The sequence below is a fragment of the Triticum urartu genome, chromosome 3, assembly GCF_003073215.2.
Source record: "Triticum urartu cultivar G1812 chromosome 3, Tu2.1, whole genome shotgun sequence".
NCBI classification, from domain to species: Eukaryota; Viridiplantae; Streptophyta; class Magnoliopsida; order Poales; family Poaceae; genus Triticum; species Triticum urartu.
Genome location: NC_053024.1, coordinates 229,668,924 through 229,686,948, shown reverse-complemented (window position 1 = coordinate 229,686,948; position 18,025 = coordinate 229,668,924). Strand labels below are relative to the sequence as shown.

The window sequence follows — 18,025 nt, the reverse complement described above, 5'->3', positions numbered from 1 at the left end:
GGGGAAAGTCTTGTTGATCATGCTGTAAAAAAAAGAAACTTTAGCGCTCACGAGATTTGCTGCCATGTTTTATTGGAGAGTTATATTTAGTTAATTCTTTTTGCAGACGATTAATAGATAAATTCGTAACGTCCAGCAATTTATTTTAGAATTTTTTGGGTTCCAGAAGTTTGCGTTAGTTACAGATTACTACAGACTATTCTGTTTTTGACAGATTCTGTTTTTCGTGTGTTGTTTGCTTATTTTGATGAATCTATGGCTAGTAAAACATTTTATAAACCATAGAGAAGTTGGAATACAGTAGGTTTAACACCAATATAAATAAATAATGATTTCATTACAGTAACTTGAAGTGGTGTTTTGTTTTCTTTCGCTAACGGTGCTTACGAGTTTTCTGTTAAGTTTTGTGTTGTGAAGTTTTCAAGTTTTGGGTAGAGATTCGATGGACTATGGAATAAGGAGTAGCAAGAGCCTAATCTTGGGTATGCCCAAGGCACCCCAAGGTAATATTCAAGGACAACCAAAAGCCTAAGCTTGGTGATGCCCCGGAAGGCATCCCCTCTTTCGTCTTCGTTCATCGGTAACTTTACTTGGAGCTATATTTTTATTCACCACATGATATGTGTTTTGCTTGGAGCGTCATTTTATTTTGTTTTGCTTGCTGTTTGAAAAAAATACGAAGATATGAAATTATTAAATGTTAGAGAGTCTTCACATGGTTGCATAATTATTCGACTACTCATTGATCTTCACATATATCTTTTGGAGTAGTTTGTCATTTGCTCTAGTGCTTCACTTATATCTTTTTAGAGCACGGTGGTGGTTTTATTTTATAGAAATAATTGCTTATATTATTTTGAGAGTCTTTAGGACATCATGGTAGTTTGCTTTGGTTATGAAACTAGTCCTAATATGATGGGCATCCAAGAGGGATATAATAAAAACTTTCATATAGAGTGCATTGAATACTAAGAGAAGTTTGATACTTGATAATTGTTTTGAGATATGGAAATGGTGATATTAGAGTCATGCTAGTTGAGTAGTTGTGAATTTGATAAATTCTTGTGTTGAAGTTTGTGATTCCTGTAGCATGCACGTATCGTGAACCGTTATGTTAAGAAGTCGGAGCATGATGTATTTATTGATTGTCGTCCTTATGAGTGGTGGTTGGGGACGAGCGATGGTCTTTTCCTACCAATCTATCCCCCTAGGAGCATGCGTGTAGTACTTTTTTTCGATAACTAATAGATTTTTGCAATAGGTATGTGAGTTATTTATGACTAATGTTGAGTCCATGGATTATACGGACTCTCACCCTTCCACCATTGCTAGCCTCTCTTGTATCGTGCAACTTTCGCCGGTACCTTAAACCCACCATATATCTTCCTCAAAACAGCCACCATACCTACCTATTATGGCATTTCCATAGCCATTCCGAGATATATTGCCATGCAGCTTTCCGCCGTTCCGTTTATTATGACACGCTTCATCATTGTCATATTGCTTGCATGATCATGTAGTTGACATTGTATTTGTGGCAAAGCCACCGTTCATAATTCTTTCATACATGTCACTCATGAGTCATTGCACATCCCGGTACACCGACGGAGTCATTCATATAGAGTCATACTTTGTTCTACTATCGATTTGTAATCATTGAGTTGTCACTATTGGAATCAGGGATTTTGCCGTCTGCCAGTTCTTTGCCGTCTGCTTGCGGACGACAAAGAAGGTCTTTGCCATCAGCTACCAAACAACAGACGGCAAAGAACTGGCAGACGGCAAAGAAGGTCTTTGCCATCTGTCATTTCTTTGCCGTCTGCTGGAAGATGGCAAAGAATCTTTGCCATCTGTCAGCGGACGGCAAAGAGGTGCCACCGGATGCCAATATACTTCAACGGTCCAATCCCACTCTTTGCCATCTGCTGGCGGACGGCAAAGATTCTTTGCCATCTGTTGGCGGACGGCAAAGAGGGGGCTATCTTTTTTTTTGCAGGTAAAAAAAAACGTTGCCCCACCTCCTCTATATCTATCCCCTCTCTCTCTCCGCCCCTATCTCTCTGCCCCACCCCTCTCTCTCTCCCGCTCGTCTCTCCCTCTCCCTCCCGCGAGAAGCTACGCCGGCCGATTCCGGCGAGCTCCGGCGGGATTCGACGACGCCCGCCCCACAGCCGAGAGCCTCCCGACCCCGCGCCGCTGCGCCACCTCACCTCCGCCCGCCGGTGCGTGCTGCCACCTCAACGGACCCTAGGAGCCCCGCCGCCTCGCGCTGCCGCCTGCGCCGCGTCGCACGCCGCCACCTCCCCACAAGCTCGCCGCCCCGCCGCGGAAGCCTCGTCGCCGGTCGCCCCGACCTCGAGATCCGCCGCCGCCATGGGAGCCGAGCACCGAGCTCCTTTGCGCCCCGCCCGCCATGGGTGATCTGAGGCCGGCCGGGAGGCGGGGATGGGGCCCCGGTGGGCCCCAGGGATCTGCGCGGTGGCGCTGCTCTGGCTCGCCACGGCCGCAGCCGAAGATCCCGATCCCGACGAGCTCGAGCGCGCGTGAGTCCCGCTCCTCCGCCCTATTTTTTCCGTGCCTGCTCGCTTGCTCTGTCTGTGGCTCAGTACTGTCGATTGCGTTGCCTGTGCTCCGCGGTTCCTGCAATGCTAATTCTGTTTGCAGTCTCGTTGTTCTTCAGTCCTCACCGTGTCTTGTATTTGGACGAGATCATGCTAATATGTGGTGGTACACTACCTGGGCAAGGTCATTTTGATACTGATACTTGTGGGCAGCAGAGGGTTCAAAGCCTGACCATCTCATGGATCCGCTGATAATATCCCGGAGGTAAATATTGTTGCTTGCTTCATCTCTACTATTTTCTGTAACTGCTTAGTGTCAAGCTCATGATCAACCTGATTACTTATACGGCAACCTTCTTACGTAGGTAGCGCGACAACAATTCTTCTTCCTCAAAGCATATATTTTCTCCAAGCGATCAACAAAGTGTTTGGTCCATTTGGAAGGTACACAAGTTTCTGATGTTTCTGTATATTATGAGACAGAGGGAGTAGTCGTCAGATCTTCTTTTCGTTCAGTACTTGTTGAGGCTGTCATAATTTTCTTGGAAACTTGTAGGGCAGGGTCGGATGGGCGCGCACGACAGAGGTCGGGTGCGGGGCGTCGCTGTCGCCGTCGATGACATGGTTCGGGATCACCGCGTGCTTCAATGCCATGTCGTCGGCCGTCTCGAAGGCCGCCGCCACCAACGCTGCGTCGGGCGTCGTCCACGCGGTGCCGCGGACCGAGCCTGTTGTGTCCGCCGAGTGGCTGCACACCAACCTCAGGGACCCCAATGTGAAGGTATAGCACTTGCTGTTCTGCTGCGCCCGCCCTGTGAAATCTCAATGTCAGTTGCACAATTGGTATAGTCTAGATTTAAGACAGGGTACTCATATGGCTGGGGTTCTGCTGCCGTGGCAATTTGGTCAGCGCTGCTACAAGTGATAAATCTGTTTGCTTAACTAGTGATGCTAGCTAGTACGTGAATTGGTATTTTAGCTGAAAGAGGATTTTGGTGGGCTTTGTTTTAGCACCAGCAGTAATCTCAAGTTTCTTAAAAACAAATGAAGTGCATGTATTACAGTATGTGACGTAGGTCAACGCTCCTTGGATAAACCTATTTCCAAAAAGAAAATCTTGATACTGAAATAATGCTACATTTTGGAGGCCTTTTCTTTCTGGACATTATTGGCATAGTCTCGGGCTCTCATCACTATGAATAATAGAACACATACTACTAGGAGGAATCACATTTAACTATGCTATTCATAGGGCAGTTTTCTTGCTGTTAAACATGTCCACCGGCATACATTGTATCTTATTGTGCTCTTACTTTTTTGTCTAGGTACTTGATGCCTCTTGGTCAGAAGATGATGGCGAGTTCCTCATTCCAATTGAGTTTATATTGTGTAGGTTTCTTCGTCATGATCTGGATTGCCGTAGTCGTGTTCAAGTCCAATGATATCTTGCGCAAGCAGACCGCTCTCAAGGTTGGTTCTTCATAATAACTTGTCTATCAATGTGCTTCTTCTGCTTCTAGAGGTTAATTAATTGTTCTGCCAAGCAGTCTGCTCTCAAGGGCTTGTGCTTATCTTGTGTATCAACGTTCTTGTTCTGCTTCTAGCACTGGGTCTGTCCCTTCTATTGAGGAAGCCGGCTGGCAGACTGTTGCCGTCACTAAATCCCTAACCTTGGGGCCCGTGTTAACTCCATTTGATTGTCAAATTGCTTAGATAACTCAATTTGATTGTCCTCATAGTGTTCTAACATGCTTAGAAGAGTTGGAAACACTATAAATGTTTTGGTACGGATATGTGCTCTAGAATAGTGATTCTGGCATGCTATATTTTTCATTACGGTGAATGGTATTCTCTTTTCCCACACAACATGATTTCCCCTTTTGGGGCCTCTCCGCTTCAAATTATTCCATATGATTGTAAAAAGCGGCCTTGAAAAACTCCTATGGTTTTCTATGATGCACTCAAACATCCTGTCGAACATATAGTATCAAGAGATGGCATGACATTGCAACCCAGTGATTTCCCTATTTATGAGTTTTTAGTTCCTGTGAACCAATTAGGCCCTTGGTCATTTCTTGAACTCAATCAGTAACTCATTTGTGGAAAAAACTTGACAATGTGTGTACCTATGTGTTTTGTTCTGTTTTGAAGTGGATAACATTGCCCCGTGTTTCACTTGGAAATAACTTATGTTTGTTGAATAATAGGAATTTACGCACCATTTATATCTGTTCATAACTCTTAAACTAGCACTGCTCTCCTTAAAATTTCTAATCAGGCTGACTGTTGTTTTGTGCTCCACAGATACAACGGTCCGGCAAGCTGCTATGGTGGTCAAGTGTGTGCTGCCTAGGAAAATAGATATTTAGTTTTAGGTCATTTCTTGTAATTTCAGATATGGAGTGCTTGTCTTTAGTTTTTGTTTTTTACTTTGTGAAACTTGCTACCTATGGATGAAACTGTGTAATATTGATGAAACTATGTATATGTATGGATGAAACTTGCTACTATTGGTAACATGTGTTGGATATCCTATATTGATCATACATATATATATGTATGTGTGTGTGTGTTTGATTTTCTATGAAAATGAATGGATATAAGAAGAAACAGAATTAATGCCAATTTGGTCTCTTTGCCATCTGCCAACAGATGGCAAAGAGGCTGCAGTCTTTGTCGTCTGCCAGCTGATGGCAAAGAGCCATGCCCTTTGCCGTCTGCCAGCAGATGGCAAAGAGCCATGCCCTTTGCCTTCAGCCGCTGATGGCAAAGGCCGCTTTGCCGTCCGCTTCCAAAAGCAGACGGCAAAGTAGCTCTTTACCGGCCCTTTCTTTGCTGTCTACTTTTGCCGTCCGTGGCGGACGGCAAAGACCTTTGCCGTCCGCCATTCATGCCTTTGCCGTCCGCCGTGGCGGACGGCAAAGTAGCTGATTCTTGTAGTGTGTAAATAAATAGAAGTGTGATGATCATCAATAATAGAGCATTGTCCCCCCAAAAAAAGAGAAATGCCAAAAAAAGGTAAGGCCCAAAAAAGAGAAAATAAAAAAGGGAAATGCTACTATCCTTTTTCCATACTTGTGCTTCAAAGTAGCACCATGATCTTCATGATAGAGAGTCTCCTATGATGTCACTTTCATATACTCATGGGAAATTTTCATTATAGAACTTCGCTTGTATGTTCCAACAATGGGCTTCCTCAAATGCCCTAGGTCTTCGTGAGCAAGCAAGTTGGATACACACCCGCTTAGTTTCTTTTGTTGAGCTTTCATGCATTTATAGCTCTAGTGCATCTGTTGCATGGAAATACATACTCACTCACATTGATATATATTAATGGGCATCTCCATAGCCCGTTGATAAGCCTAGTTGATGTGAGACTATCTTCTCCTTTTTGTCTTCTCCACAACCACCATTCTATTCCACCTATAGTGTATATCCATGGCTCACGCTTATATATTGTGTAAAGATTGAAAAAGTTTGAGAACATCAAAAATATGAAACAATTGCATGGCTTGTCATCGGGGTTGTGCATGATTTGAATACGTTGTGTGGTGAAGATGGAGCATAGCCAGACTATATGATTTTGTAGGGATAACTCTCTTTGGCCATGTTATTTTGAAGAGACATAATTGCTTAGTTAGTATGCTTGAAGTATTATTATTTCTATGTCAATATTAAACTTTTGTCTTGAATCTTATGGATCTGAATATTCTTGCCACAATAAATAAGAATTACTTAGAGAAATATGTTAGCTAGCATTCCACATCAAAAATTCTGTTTTTATCATTTACCTACTCGAGGACGAGCAGGAATTAAGCATGGGGATGCTAATACGTCTCCAATGTATCCATAATTTTTGATTGTTCCATGCTATTGTATTATCAACCTTGGATGTTTTATATGCATTTATATCCTGTTTTATATGATTTTTGGGACTAACCTATTAACCCAGAGCCTAGTGCCAGTTTCTGCTTTTTCCTTCTTTTAGAGTATCGCAGAAAGGGAAAATCAAACGGAGTCAAATTGACCTGAAACTTCACGGAACTTGTTTTTGGAACGGAAGCAATCCAGAACACTTGGGGTGTACGTAAGGGAAGCAACAAGGAAGGCACGAGGCAGGGGGGCGCGCCCTCCACCCTTGTGGGGCCCTCGTGGCTCCCCTGGCGTATTTCTTCCTCCTATATATATCCATATACCCTAAAAACTTGTGGGAGCACAATAGATCTGGAGTTCTGCTGCCAGAAGCCTCCGTAGCCACCGAAAACCAATCTAGACCCATTCCGGCACCCTGCCGGAGGGGGAATCCCTCTTCGGTGGCCTTCTTGATCATCCCGGCGCTCTCCATGATGAGGAGGGAGTAGTTCTCCCTCGGGGCTAAGGGTATGTACCAGTAGCTATGTGTTTGATCTCTCTCTCTCTCTCTCTCTCTCGTGTTCTTGAGGTGATACGATCTTGATGTATCGCGAGCTTTGCTATTATATTTGGATCCTATGATGTTTCTCCCCATCTACTCTCTTGTAATGGATTGAGTTTTCCCTTTGAAGTTATCTTATCGGATTGAGTATTTAAGGATTTGAGAACACTTGATGTATGTCTTGCGTGGGATACTCATGGTGACAATGGGGTATTCTATTGAACCACTTGATGTATGTTTTGGTGATCAACTTGCGGGTTCCGCCCATGAACCTGTGCCTAGGAGTTGGCAGACGTTTTAGTCTTGACTCTCTGGTAGAAACTTTGTGGCACTCTTTGAGGTTCTATGTGTTGGTTGAATAGATGAATCTGAGATTGTGTGATGCATATCTATTAATCATACCCATGGATACTTGAGGTGACATTGCAGTATCTAGGTGACATGAGGGTTTTGGTTGATTTGTGTCTTAAGGTGTTATTCTAGTATCTACTCTAGGGCTGTTTGTGACACTTATAGGAATAGCCCAACGGATTGATTGGAAAGAATAACTTTGAGGTGGTTTCGTACCCTACCATAATCTCTTTGTTTGTTCTACTCTATTAGTGACTTTGGAGTGACTCTTTGTTGCATGTTGAGGGATAGTTATATGATCTAGTTATGTTATTATTGTTGAGAGAACTTGCAATAGTGAAAGTATGAACCCTAAGCCTTGTTTCAACGCATTGCAATACCGTTTGTACTCACTTTTATCATTACTTACCTTGCTGTTTTTATATTTTCAGATTACAAAAACCTATATCTACTATCCATATTGCACTTGTATCACCATCTCTTCGTCGAACTAGTGCACCTATACAATTTACCATTGTATTGGGTGTGTTGGGGACACAAGAGACTCTTTGTTATTTGGTTGCAGGGTTGCGTGAGAGAGACCATATTCATCCTACGCCTCCTACGGATAGATAAACCTTAGGTCATCCACTTGAGGGTAATTTGCTACTGTCCTACAAACCTCTGCACTTGGAGGCCCAACAACGTCTACAAGAAGGTTGTGTAGTAGACATCAAGCTCTTTTCTCTCTTTTTTTGGGCCTTCCCTTTTTTGGTCTTTCTCTCTTTTTTTTTGCAACAATGCTCTATTATTGCTGATCATCACACTTCTATTTATTTACAACTCGATACTAGAACAAAGTATGACTCTATATGAATGCCTCCGGTGGTGTACTAGGATGTGCAATGACTCATGAGTGACATGTATGAAAGAATTATGAACGGTGGCTTTGCCACAAATACAATGTCAACTACATGATCATGCAAGCAATATGACAATGATGAAGCGTGTCATAATAAACGGAACGGTGGAAAGTTGCATGGCAATATATCTCGGAATGGCTATGGAAATGCCATGATAGGTAGGTATGGTGGCTGTTTTGAGGAAGATATATGGTGGGTTTAAGGTATGGGCGAAAGTTGCGCGATACAAGAGAGGCTAGCAATGGTGGAAGGGTGAGAGTGTGTATAATCCATGGACTCAACATTAGTCATAAAGAACTCACATACTTATTGCAAAAATCTAATTAGTTATCGAAACAAAGTACTACGCGCATGCTCCTAGGGGGGTAGATTGGTAGGAAAAGACCATCGCTCGTCCCCGAGCGCCACTCATAAGGAGGACAATCAATAAATACATCATGCTTCGACTTCTTAACATAACGGTTCACCATACGTGCATGCTGCGGGAATCACAAACATCAATACAAGAATTTCTCAAATTCACAACTACTCAACTAGCATGATTCTAATATCACCATCTCCATATCTCAAAACAATTATCAAGTATCGAACTTGTCTTAGTATTCAATGCACCCTATGTGAAAGTTTTTATTATATCCCTCTTGGATGCCCATCATATTAGGACTAGTTTCATAACCAAAGAAACTACCATGCTGTTCTAAAGACTCTCAAAATAATATAAGTGAAGCATGAGAGATCAATTATTTCTATAAAATAAAACCACCACCGTGCTCTAAAAAGATATAAGTGAAGCACTAGAGGAAATGACAAACTACTACAAATGATATAAGTGAAGATCAATGAGTAGTCGAATAATTATGAAACCATGTGAAGACTCTATAACATTTAATAATTTTAGATATTGGTATTTTATTCAAACAACAAGCAAAAAATAAAATGAGGCTCCAAACAAAACACATATCATGTGGTGAATAATAATATAGCTCCAAGTAAAGTTGCCGATGAACGAAGACAAAAGAAGGGATGCCTTCCGGGGCATCCCCAAGCTTAGGATTTTGATTGTACTTGAATATTACCTTGGGGTGCCTTGGTCATCCCTAAGCTTAGGCTCTTGCCGCTCCTTATTCCATAGTCCATCGAATCTTTACCCAAAACTTGAACACTTTACAACACAAAACTTAACAGAAAACTCGTAAGCTCCGTTAGCGAAAGAAAACAAAACACCACTTCAAGTTACTGTAATGAACTCATTATTTATTTATATTGGTGTTAAACCTACTTTATTCCAACTTCTCTATGGTTTATAAAATATTTTACTAGCCATAGATTCATCAAAATAAGCAAATAACACATGAAAAACAGAATCTGTCAAAAACAGAATAGTCTGTAGTAGTCTGTAACTAACGCAAACTTCTGGAACCCCAAAAATTCTAAAATAAATTTCTAGACGTGAGGAATTTATCTATTAATCATCTTCAAAAAAAAATTAACTAAATATCGCTCTGCAATAAAAAATGGCAGAAAATCTCGTGAGCGCTAAAGTTTCTGTTGTTTACAGCAAGATCAACAAGACTCTCCCCAAGTCTTCCCAATGGTTCTACTTGGAACAAACACTAATTAAAACATAAAACTCAATAATAACAGAGGCTAGATAATTATTTATTTCTAAACAGGAGCAAAAATAAAGGAATAAAATTGGGTTGCCTCCCAATAAGCGCTAACGTTTAACGCCCCTAGCTAGGTATGACGATTTCAATGATGCTCACATAAAGGATAAGAATAGAAACATAAAGAGAGCATCATGAATAATATGACTAGCGCATTTAAGTCTAACCCACTTCCTATGCATAGGGATTTAGTGAGCAAACAACTTATGGGAACAATAATCAACTAGCATAGGAAGGCAAAATAAGCATAGCTTCAAGATTTTCAACATGTAGAGAGGAAACTTGATATTATTGCAATTATTACAATGATATGTTCCTCTCTCATAATAATTTTTAGTAGCATCATGAATGAATTCAACAATATAACTATCATATAAAGCAATATTTTCATGATGCACAAGCATACAATTTTTATTACTCTCCACATAACCAAAATTCTTCTCACTAAAAATAGTGGGAGCAAACTCAACAAAATAATTATCATGTGAGGCATAGTCCAATTGAAAACTAAAATCATGATGACAAGTTTAATGGATATCCTTATTCTTTATAGCATACAAGTCATCACAATAATCATCATAGATAGCAACTTTGTTCTCATAATCAATTGGAACCTCTTCCGGAATAGTGGATTCATCACAAAAAAAGTCATGACCTCTCCAAATCCACTTTCATCAATATAATCATCATAAATAGGAGGCATGCTTTCATCATAATAAATTTTCTCATCAAAACTTGGGGGACAAAAAATATCATCTTCATCAGATATAGCTTCCCCAATCTTGTGGCTTTGCATATCATTAGCATCATGGATATTCAAGGAATTCATACTAACAACATTGCAATCTTGCTCATCATTCAAAGATTTAGTGCCAAACATTTTAATGCATTCTTCTTCTAACACTTTGGCAAAATTTTCCTTTCCATCATACTCACGAAAGATATTAAAAATATGAAGCGTATGAGGCAAACTCAATTCCATTTTTGTAGTTTTCTTTTATGAACTAAACTAGTGATAAAACAAGAAACAAAAAGATTCGATTGCAAGATCTAAAGATATACCTTCAAGCACTAACCTCCCCGGCAACGGCGCCAGAAAAGAGTCTTGATGACCCACAAGTGTAGGGGATCTATCGTAGTCCATTCGATAAGTAAGAGTGTCGAACCCAACGATGAGCAGAAGGAAATGATAAGCGGTTTTCAGCAAGGTATTCTCTGCAAGCACTGAAATAATAGGTAACAGATAGTTTTGTGATAGGATAATTTGTAACGAGTAACAAGTAACAAAAGTAAATAAAGTGCAGCAAGGTGGCCCAATCCTTTTTGTAGCAAAGGACAAGCCTGGACAAACTCTTATATAGAGAAAAGCGCTCCCGAGGACACATGGGAATTATCGTCAAGCTAGGTTTCATCACGATCATATGATTCGCGTTCGGTACTTTGATAATTTGGTATGTGGGTGGACCGGTGCTTGGGTGTTGTCCTTACATGGACAAGCATCCCACTTGTGATTAACCTCTATTGCAAGCATCTGCAACAACAACAAAAGTATTAAGGTAAACCCAACCATAGCATGAAACATGTGGATCCAAATAAGCCCCTTACGAAGCAACGCATAAACTTGGGTTTAAGCTTCTGTCACTCTAGCAAGCCATCATCTACTTATTGCTTCCCAATGCCTTCCTCTAGGCCCAAATAATGGTGAAGTGTTATGTAGTCGACGTTCACATAACACCACTAGAGGGGAGACAACATACATCTCATCAAAATATCGAACGAATACCAAATTCACATAACTACTAATAGCAAGACTTCTCCCATGTCCTCAGGAACAAACGTAACTACTCACAAAGCATATTCATGTTCATAATCAGAGGGTTATTAATATGCATATAGGATCTGAACATATGATCTTCCACCAAGTAAACCAACTAGCATCAACTACAAGGAGTAATTAACACTACTAGCAACCCACAGGTACCAATCCCAGGCTTAGAGACAAGAATTAGATACAAGAGATGAACTAGGGTTTTGAGAGGAGATGGTGCTGGTGAAGATGTTGATGGAGATTGCCCTCTCCTGATGAGAGGAGCGTTGGTGATGACGATGGCGATGATTTCCCCCTCCCGGAGGGAAGTTTCCCTGATAGAACAGCTCCGCCGAAGCACTAGATTGGTTCCGCCAAGGTTCCGCCTCGTGGCGGCGGAGTCTCGCCCGGAAAGATGGCTTATCATTTTTTCCTCATCGAAAGACTCCATATAGCAGAAGATGCCCATCGGAGGGCCACCAGGGGGCCATGAGGTAGGGGGGTGCGCCCAGGGGTAGGGCGCGCCCCCACTCTCGTGGGCAGGGTGTGGCCCCCTGGTGAACTTCTTGCGCTCAGTATTTTTTATATATTCTGAAAAATGACTTCCATGAAGTATCAGGACTTTTGGAGCTGTGCAGAATAGGTCTCTAATATTTGCTCCTTTTCCAGGCCAGAATCCCACCTGTCGGCATTCTCCCTCTTTATGTAAACCTTGTAAAATAAGAGAGAATAGGCATAAGTATTGTGACATAATGGGTAATAACAGCCCATAATGCAATAAATATCGATATAAAAGCATGATGCAAAATGGACATATCAACCAACAGGTGGTGCAAGGGATGATGAAGACATTACCCGAAGGTGATACTTCGGTGGCCCAGGGCCCGGGGACCAATAATGAAGGCCCCAAACAATCCGGTATACAGCCGGATACGAATAAACGGATCCCTTCAAAGGGTGCCATACTCCTACGGCAGCCTCCGGAGACCCGGAGGTGCCGGATATCTTGACGAACATGTTGCAGCTGTTAAAATAAGAGAGAATAGGTGTCTGTCTCAGAGGAACATCGTACCTTGATGTGCATGGTAGTTAAAAAGGTCCTGTCCATGAAGAGCGGGTTGAATGAGGCCTTTGCGAGCCTACTAAGAGGCTTCGAGGTTTGTACTGTAATATGTGAAATTGTGTTTTATTCATGAAATACACCTGTGTATATATAGTAGCCCCTGAGACTCTGATTGGCTTCCTGAGGGAGGCGATCGGAGGATCAAAAGATATGCCTAGGAAATAATATGATTAATTGGAACACAGGCCGTGACCTCATCGGAAACTGCCCGGACTGTAGAGGTTGCGGATTTACAACACAAGATTGATGAGGCGGATAATGATATCGGGCTTATCAATTGGTGTCTTGATAAGTCGCATGGTATGTATTCGAAGAAATCCTCACATATACGGGTTTGTAATATAAGTGTTTTGCTGAAAGTTGCATACTGGAATATGCATGGCTGCAGATGGTGCCGCCGCCGTTGAGATTCTTTGGGCGGAGCTTGCCCAGGCCAAGGAGCAGGCCTGGTTTAGTAATGCGGCAGATGAAGAGGCATCGGCCGAGTTGAAGGCCGAAGAACCTGCTCGCCACCAAGATGAGGAGAAAATATCCACGATAGCGCTCAAACTGAAAAATGCTACTAGCCGCTGTGAATTCCTAGAGATGGAGAATAAAGACAAAATGGCTGAGCTTGACAAGGCCTTGCGAGAGGCGGAAGAAGCGTGGTCCAAATCTAGAGCAGCCCGTGAGGAGATTTGGCAAGCTAGGGAGATTGGGGCTAGTAAGCCCTTTTTGCTACAGACTAAGTTCGGCTATCCGAACTATGCTCAACTTAATCAAGTGTGGAGTTCTCCAAACGAGCTTTTAGACTTGCCGAAGAGTTCTTCTGATGTGTCGCAGTTTTACCAGGCGAGAGAGGGGTATGCAACAGAGAAGCTTTTCTGGTCACAATTTGGCGCGTCGAAGCGCCCTCTGTTGCTGAATGAACATATGTCTCAATGGGCCGAGCTTCATAGGATATCCGGCGCTTCCATGAAGAATGTCATAATCCGGTTGTGGCCAACTGAACCTGTTACGAATAGCTACTTCGGCTTGGTGCAGCGGCTTGTTGATGCGGTTCCACGTATCGACGCTGTGAAGTGGTCAGTGTGCATTGAGGGTGCACAGATGGCCTTTGCCCGAGACAAGACATTCTGGGGGAAGATGAAGGCCATCAATGTTGTGGCGAAGAGTCCACCCAAGGGCAAGGACCGTTACGAACCGAAGCATTATTTTGAAGACGTCCTAGAGGCCGCCCGCTTGATAGAGGGTCAATGCTCGAAAGACATAGTGTTCGAGTGAGGTGTATGAGAATTGTAGAAGACAATTTTATAGTTAAACTATTTTTTTTTGTTTTGCTTGAAAGCTTGTGTTCCTCCTGTGCGGCCGTTTTAATATAATCTAAAAGTTTTCCAGTCGTCAGCTTCAGCCCCCTCGTAGGAAGTATGGGGGTGTTCGGAAAAGCATTTAATCACTCTTGATCCAACGGCTTGGTCCATGAAGGAGGTGATAATGCGGCGAACCAGGCAATCAGACTATAGGGCGTTAACACTTTCACTTAGCCATAGGAGTTTTATAGGGGGGCTATGATATAGCCCCTGTTATGTATACGGCTTATTCCAATATAGTGTGTTACATATATGACCTGAAAAAAGGTCCTTCGTGTGATGCGGAGGGAATCGTGACAGATTCTGATAAGTCATCGAGTGGTTGACCAGCTCGCACAGCATCATGATAGTCGGTTTTCGGCTTTCTCTACTGAGGTTCTTGACCAGATGAACTTGAAGCACAATCGCAATAGTTCTCCCTTTACTACCCTAGCCGATAGAGAAAAACGTAGGGTAGCAAACACAGGAGCCCGCAACCCAACCATTGACCCAAGACATGATTCGGAGCTGATGCATATAAGCCCAAACTCGCGACGCTGAAGTACACTGTAAAAGATGTTCGGACTTTGTTGGCCACTCATTTGTTCCCGTACCAAGCCCCTGGCAGGTTAAGCCGGGGTATATCTATGAAACAACCATAAGAGGCATATTCATTTGCGGAAAGACATGGATGATTAATTCGGATAATGTTTACTGGGACCTAAGCGATATGCCAATGATTACTTGATATATGTATAAAGGCCACAACTCCGGCTATTTGATATGCCCGGGGTCGAAGGCGCATGAAAAAGGCCTGTTACAGGTTCAAAAAAGAGTGCGGTCTACAAAAAGTTATTTTGGACCTCCTGTCGCACGTCTGCGCCGCCTGTCCTCGGCAAGGGGAATCCTTGACGGAAGTAGCCCCGTAGGTGAGTGTACGGATCCGAACTCCGATGGAGTCAGTTTTAGATGTTTGTCCTTTGCGCCACCTGTTTTCAAGAGATAATGAAGAAAGAAAAAAGGAAAGTAGATAAGAATGTTATGGGGGTGCTTGCAGGCTTGTCCGTATTGTGCGTCCGCTAATGCCCATGGTATCTTAAGTGCGTAGTGATGTATGCGCGGTACATATTTGGCGGGTATATGAGGTGGGCAGCGGAAGCCGAACTGCTATTTCTGATACGGGATTGATGATCCTTGGGGGGAAATTGCTTTTGCCCCCGGGTATTTGGCTGGTGAACCACTCTGTCGTCCCTATTGCCTGGCGACCCCCTTCCCTTATGTTCGGCGTTGAGCTTGCCGGCCTACTTGAAGACCCAACAGCTTCTGTTGGTATGATTAGCTGGTTTATCGGGGTGGCCGTGAATCTGGCAGGGTCAGTCCAGTATCTTGTCTAGGTTGGATGGTCCGTCTTTGTTTGCCTTGAATGGCTTTTTCCGTTGACCGGGCATGGGATTGTTGAATCCGGCGTTGACCGCTGTGTCGCGTGATCTTTCATTATCATTGTGACTGGTCTGTTTGCTTCGTCGTGGCTTGACATTACCGTCACAGATTTCGGAAGTGCCCGAGTCGTTGCCGCTGTTGCTTCTACGAGCGAGCCAGCTGTCTTCTCCCGTGCAAAAGCGGGTCATTAGATCAGTAAGGGTTGTCATGGATCTAGGTCCTTCTTGACCGAGGTGGCGTGCAAGCCATTCATCCCGGACGCTGTGTTTGAAGGCCGTAAGGGCTTGCGCGTCCGGACAGTCGACGATTTGGTTCTTTTTAACAAAGAACCTAGTCCAGAGCTTCCGGGCTGACTCTCCGGGCTGCTGGACAATGTGACTTAAGTCATGGGAGTCCGGTGACCGGACATATGTTCCTTGGAAGTTGTCGCGAAAGGCGTCTTCCAAATCTTCCCAGCTGCCAATAGAATTTTTCGGCAAACTGTTTAACTAGTATAGAGCTGGTCCTTTGAGTTTTGGTGGTAGGTATTTGATGGCATGAAGGTCATCTCCGCGGGCCATGAGGATATGGAGGAGGAAGTCCTCGATCCATACCGCGGGATTCGTTGTTCTGTCGTATGATTCGATATTCATAGGTTTGAACCCGTCTGGGAATTCATGCTCCATTACTTCGTCAGTGAAGCAGAGAGGGTGTGCAGCGCCTCTATGTTGGGCCACACTGTGATGTACCTCTAATGGAGTCCATTTGCGGTTTTCGGCCCGGGCATTGCTAGGGTTGTCACGTCTGAATAGGTAGCCGTCGTCGCGTGTCGAGGCGCGTCCTCGCGATCCATAGATCGATCTTGCATGTCCTACTCTATTGTCCAAGTCCTGTCGAGGGTCGTACGTGCAACCCCGAGTCATTTTACTCTTGCCTTTACGACGAGGTGGGGCGGTCTGGTGTTCGGCTTGAGTTGCCGCTTTATCCGTACCAAGTTGTGGTCGACCTGCCGCATTGTGCGATGATCGTATGGGTTCCAGCGCCTTGTCGTCACACTGAGGTAGAAATCTACGCTTCGGGTAGCTTTTGGCTGGGCCACTAAGGCCATATTCTTCGGCGGTCAGGACTTCGTTCCATCTATCATTGAGCAGATCTTTGTCTGCTTGAAGCTGCAGCTGCTTGTTTCTGAGGCTCCTTGCAGTGGCTATTAGCCAGCGTTTGAAGCGCTCCTGCTCGAGAAGCTCCTCAGGCACGATGAAATCCTTCTTGCCGAGGCTCTCCTCTTACTCGGAGAGCGGAAGATAAATACTATCCTCCGAGTCTCCGTGTATGGCCTGTTCATCAGGGCTAACTTGTCCATTATCCCATTCCCCCTGTTCGGAGGTTACCTTGACGGGGTCTTCATTATTTTTGGCATCGTCCGGAATATTATTTTTTCCTGTGCTCGTACTGCAGCCTTTGGAACAACGTGACTTAGAGCGGCATCGAGGAAGTTGGCGCTTGGCCTGTCTCTCAGGAGGTTTATCCTCAACCGGATCCTCTTTGTCATCGTTGTTAGTTTTTCCAGGCGTGTCCACCATGTATACGTCGTAGGAAGAAGAGGTCGTCCGTCATCCAGTGAATGGCGGGTTTTGGCCTTGCTCCTTGTCGACATCGTCGTCCACACTAGCAATGTCTTCGGAGCCGTAATCAAGCATGTCGGTTAAGTCCTCGACAGTGGCTATGAAGTGGGTGGTGGGTGGGAAGCTAAATTCCCCGTCATCAGCTTCTAGTTCGAGCCGTACATAGTTCGGTTGTGAGTCCCCCGCCAAGGATAAGCTTTTTAATGAGTTCAGCACATCGCCCAAGGGCGAGTGCTAGAAGATGTCTGCGGTGCTGAACTCGAATATCGATAAACGATCAAGTTCGGTATCCGCAGACTCGCATGCACTACAAAAAAAGACACATCTGTGACATTTTGGGCCGAACGAAATTTTTTTCTGTCATACATATGACACTTCTATGACGATAATTGTGACAAAACCCGGTATCATCATAAATGTGGTGGGCTCCTACTTCTATGACAAAAAATCATGACAGAAAATGGGCTTTTTGTCCTGGGCGGGCCAGAAACGCAGCTGCATGACATTCTTTGGGCCATCCATGACGGAAAAAACCGTGGTAGGAGTGAGGGGGAGGAAAATTTTGGGGAGTTCACGGTTACGGTGGGAGGTCGGGGGCTGAGCGATGCGCGTTTCTCTCGTACACGTACGCGCGTGTGTGCGAGGCGTTGGCTCTAACTAAACCCGAGCGAGGGGTTGGGCTCTGAACCCGAGCGATTGCACTCTAGGCTACGTGTTACTGAACCCGAGCGATCGATCGATGGCTGTTAACTGAACCCGATCGAGCGATTCCTTCGCTACTGCTGCTAACTGAAGCCGATCGATGTGATGAACAGTGAGTGTTGAAGGGAG

General features: G+C 43.9%; 1 protein-coding gene across 2 annotated transcripts; it reads left to right on the top strand.

Moving 5' to 3' along the window:
* Positions 1–2,044: 2,044 nt before the first annotated feature.
* Positions 2,045–5,094, top strand: LOC125548293. Of its 2 annotated transcripts, XM_048711940.1 has the most exons (4): positions 2,045–2,543; positions 2,931–3,005; positions 3,887–4,031; positions 4,866–5,094. In XM_048711940.1, exons 1-4 carry the CDS (start codon positions 2,446–2,448, stop codon positions 4,920–4,922), a joined length of 375 nt encoding a protein of 124 aa, XP_048567897.1. In that variant the 5' UTR covers positions 2,045–2,445; the 3' UTR covers positions 4,923–5,094. The 2 variants fall into 2 exon arrangements, with proteins under 2 accessions (XP_048567897.1, XP_048567898.1); XM_048711941.1 differs by lacking the exon at positions 2,931–3,005.
* Positions 5,095–18,025: the final 12,931 nt, after the last annotated feature.

Coding starts and splice junctions, on each gene's coding strand:
- LOC125548293 (XM_048711940.1), top strand. CDS start 2,446: ATGGGGCCCCGGTGGGCCCCAGGGATCTGCGCGGTGGCGCTGCTCTGG. Junction 2,544..2,930: donor CCCGACGAGCTCGAGCGCGC/GTGAGTCCCGCT, acceptor TTACGTAGGTAG/CGCGACAACAATTCTTCTTC. Junction 4,032..4,865: donor GCAAGCAGACCGCTCTCAAG/GTTGGTTCTTCA, acceptor TGTGCTCCACAG/ATACAACGGTCCGGCAAGCT.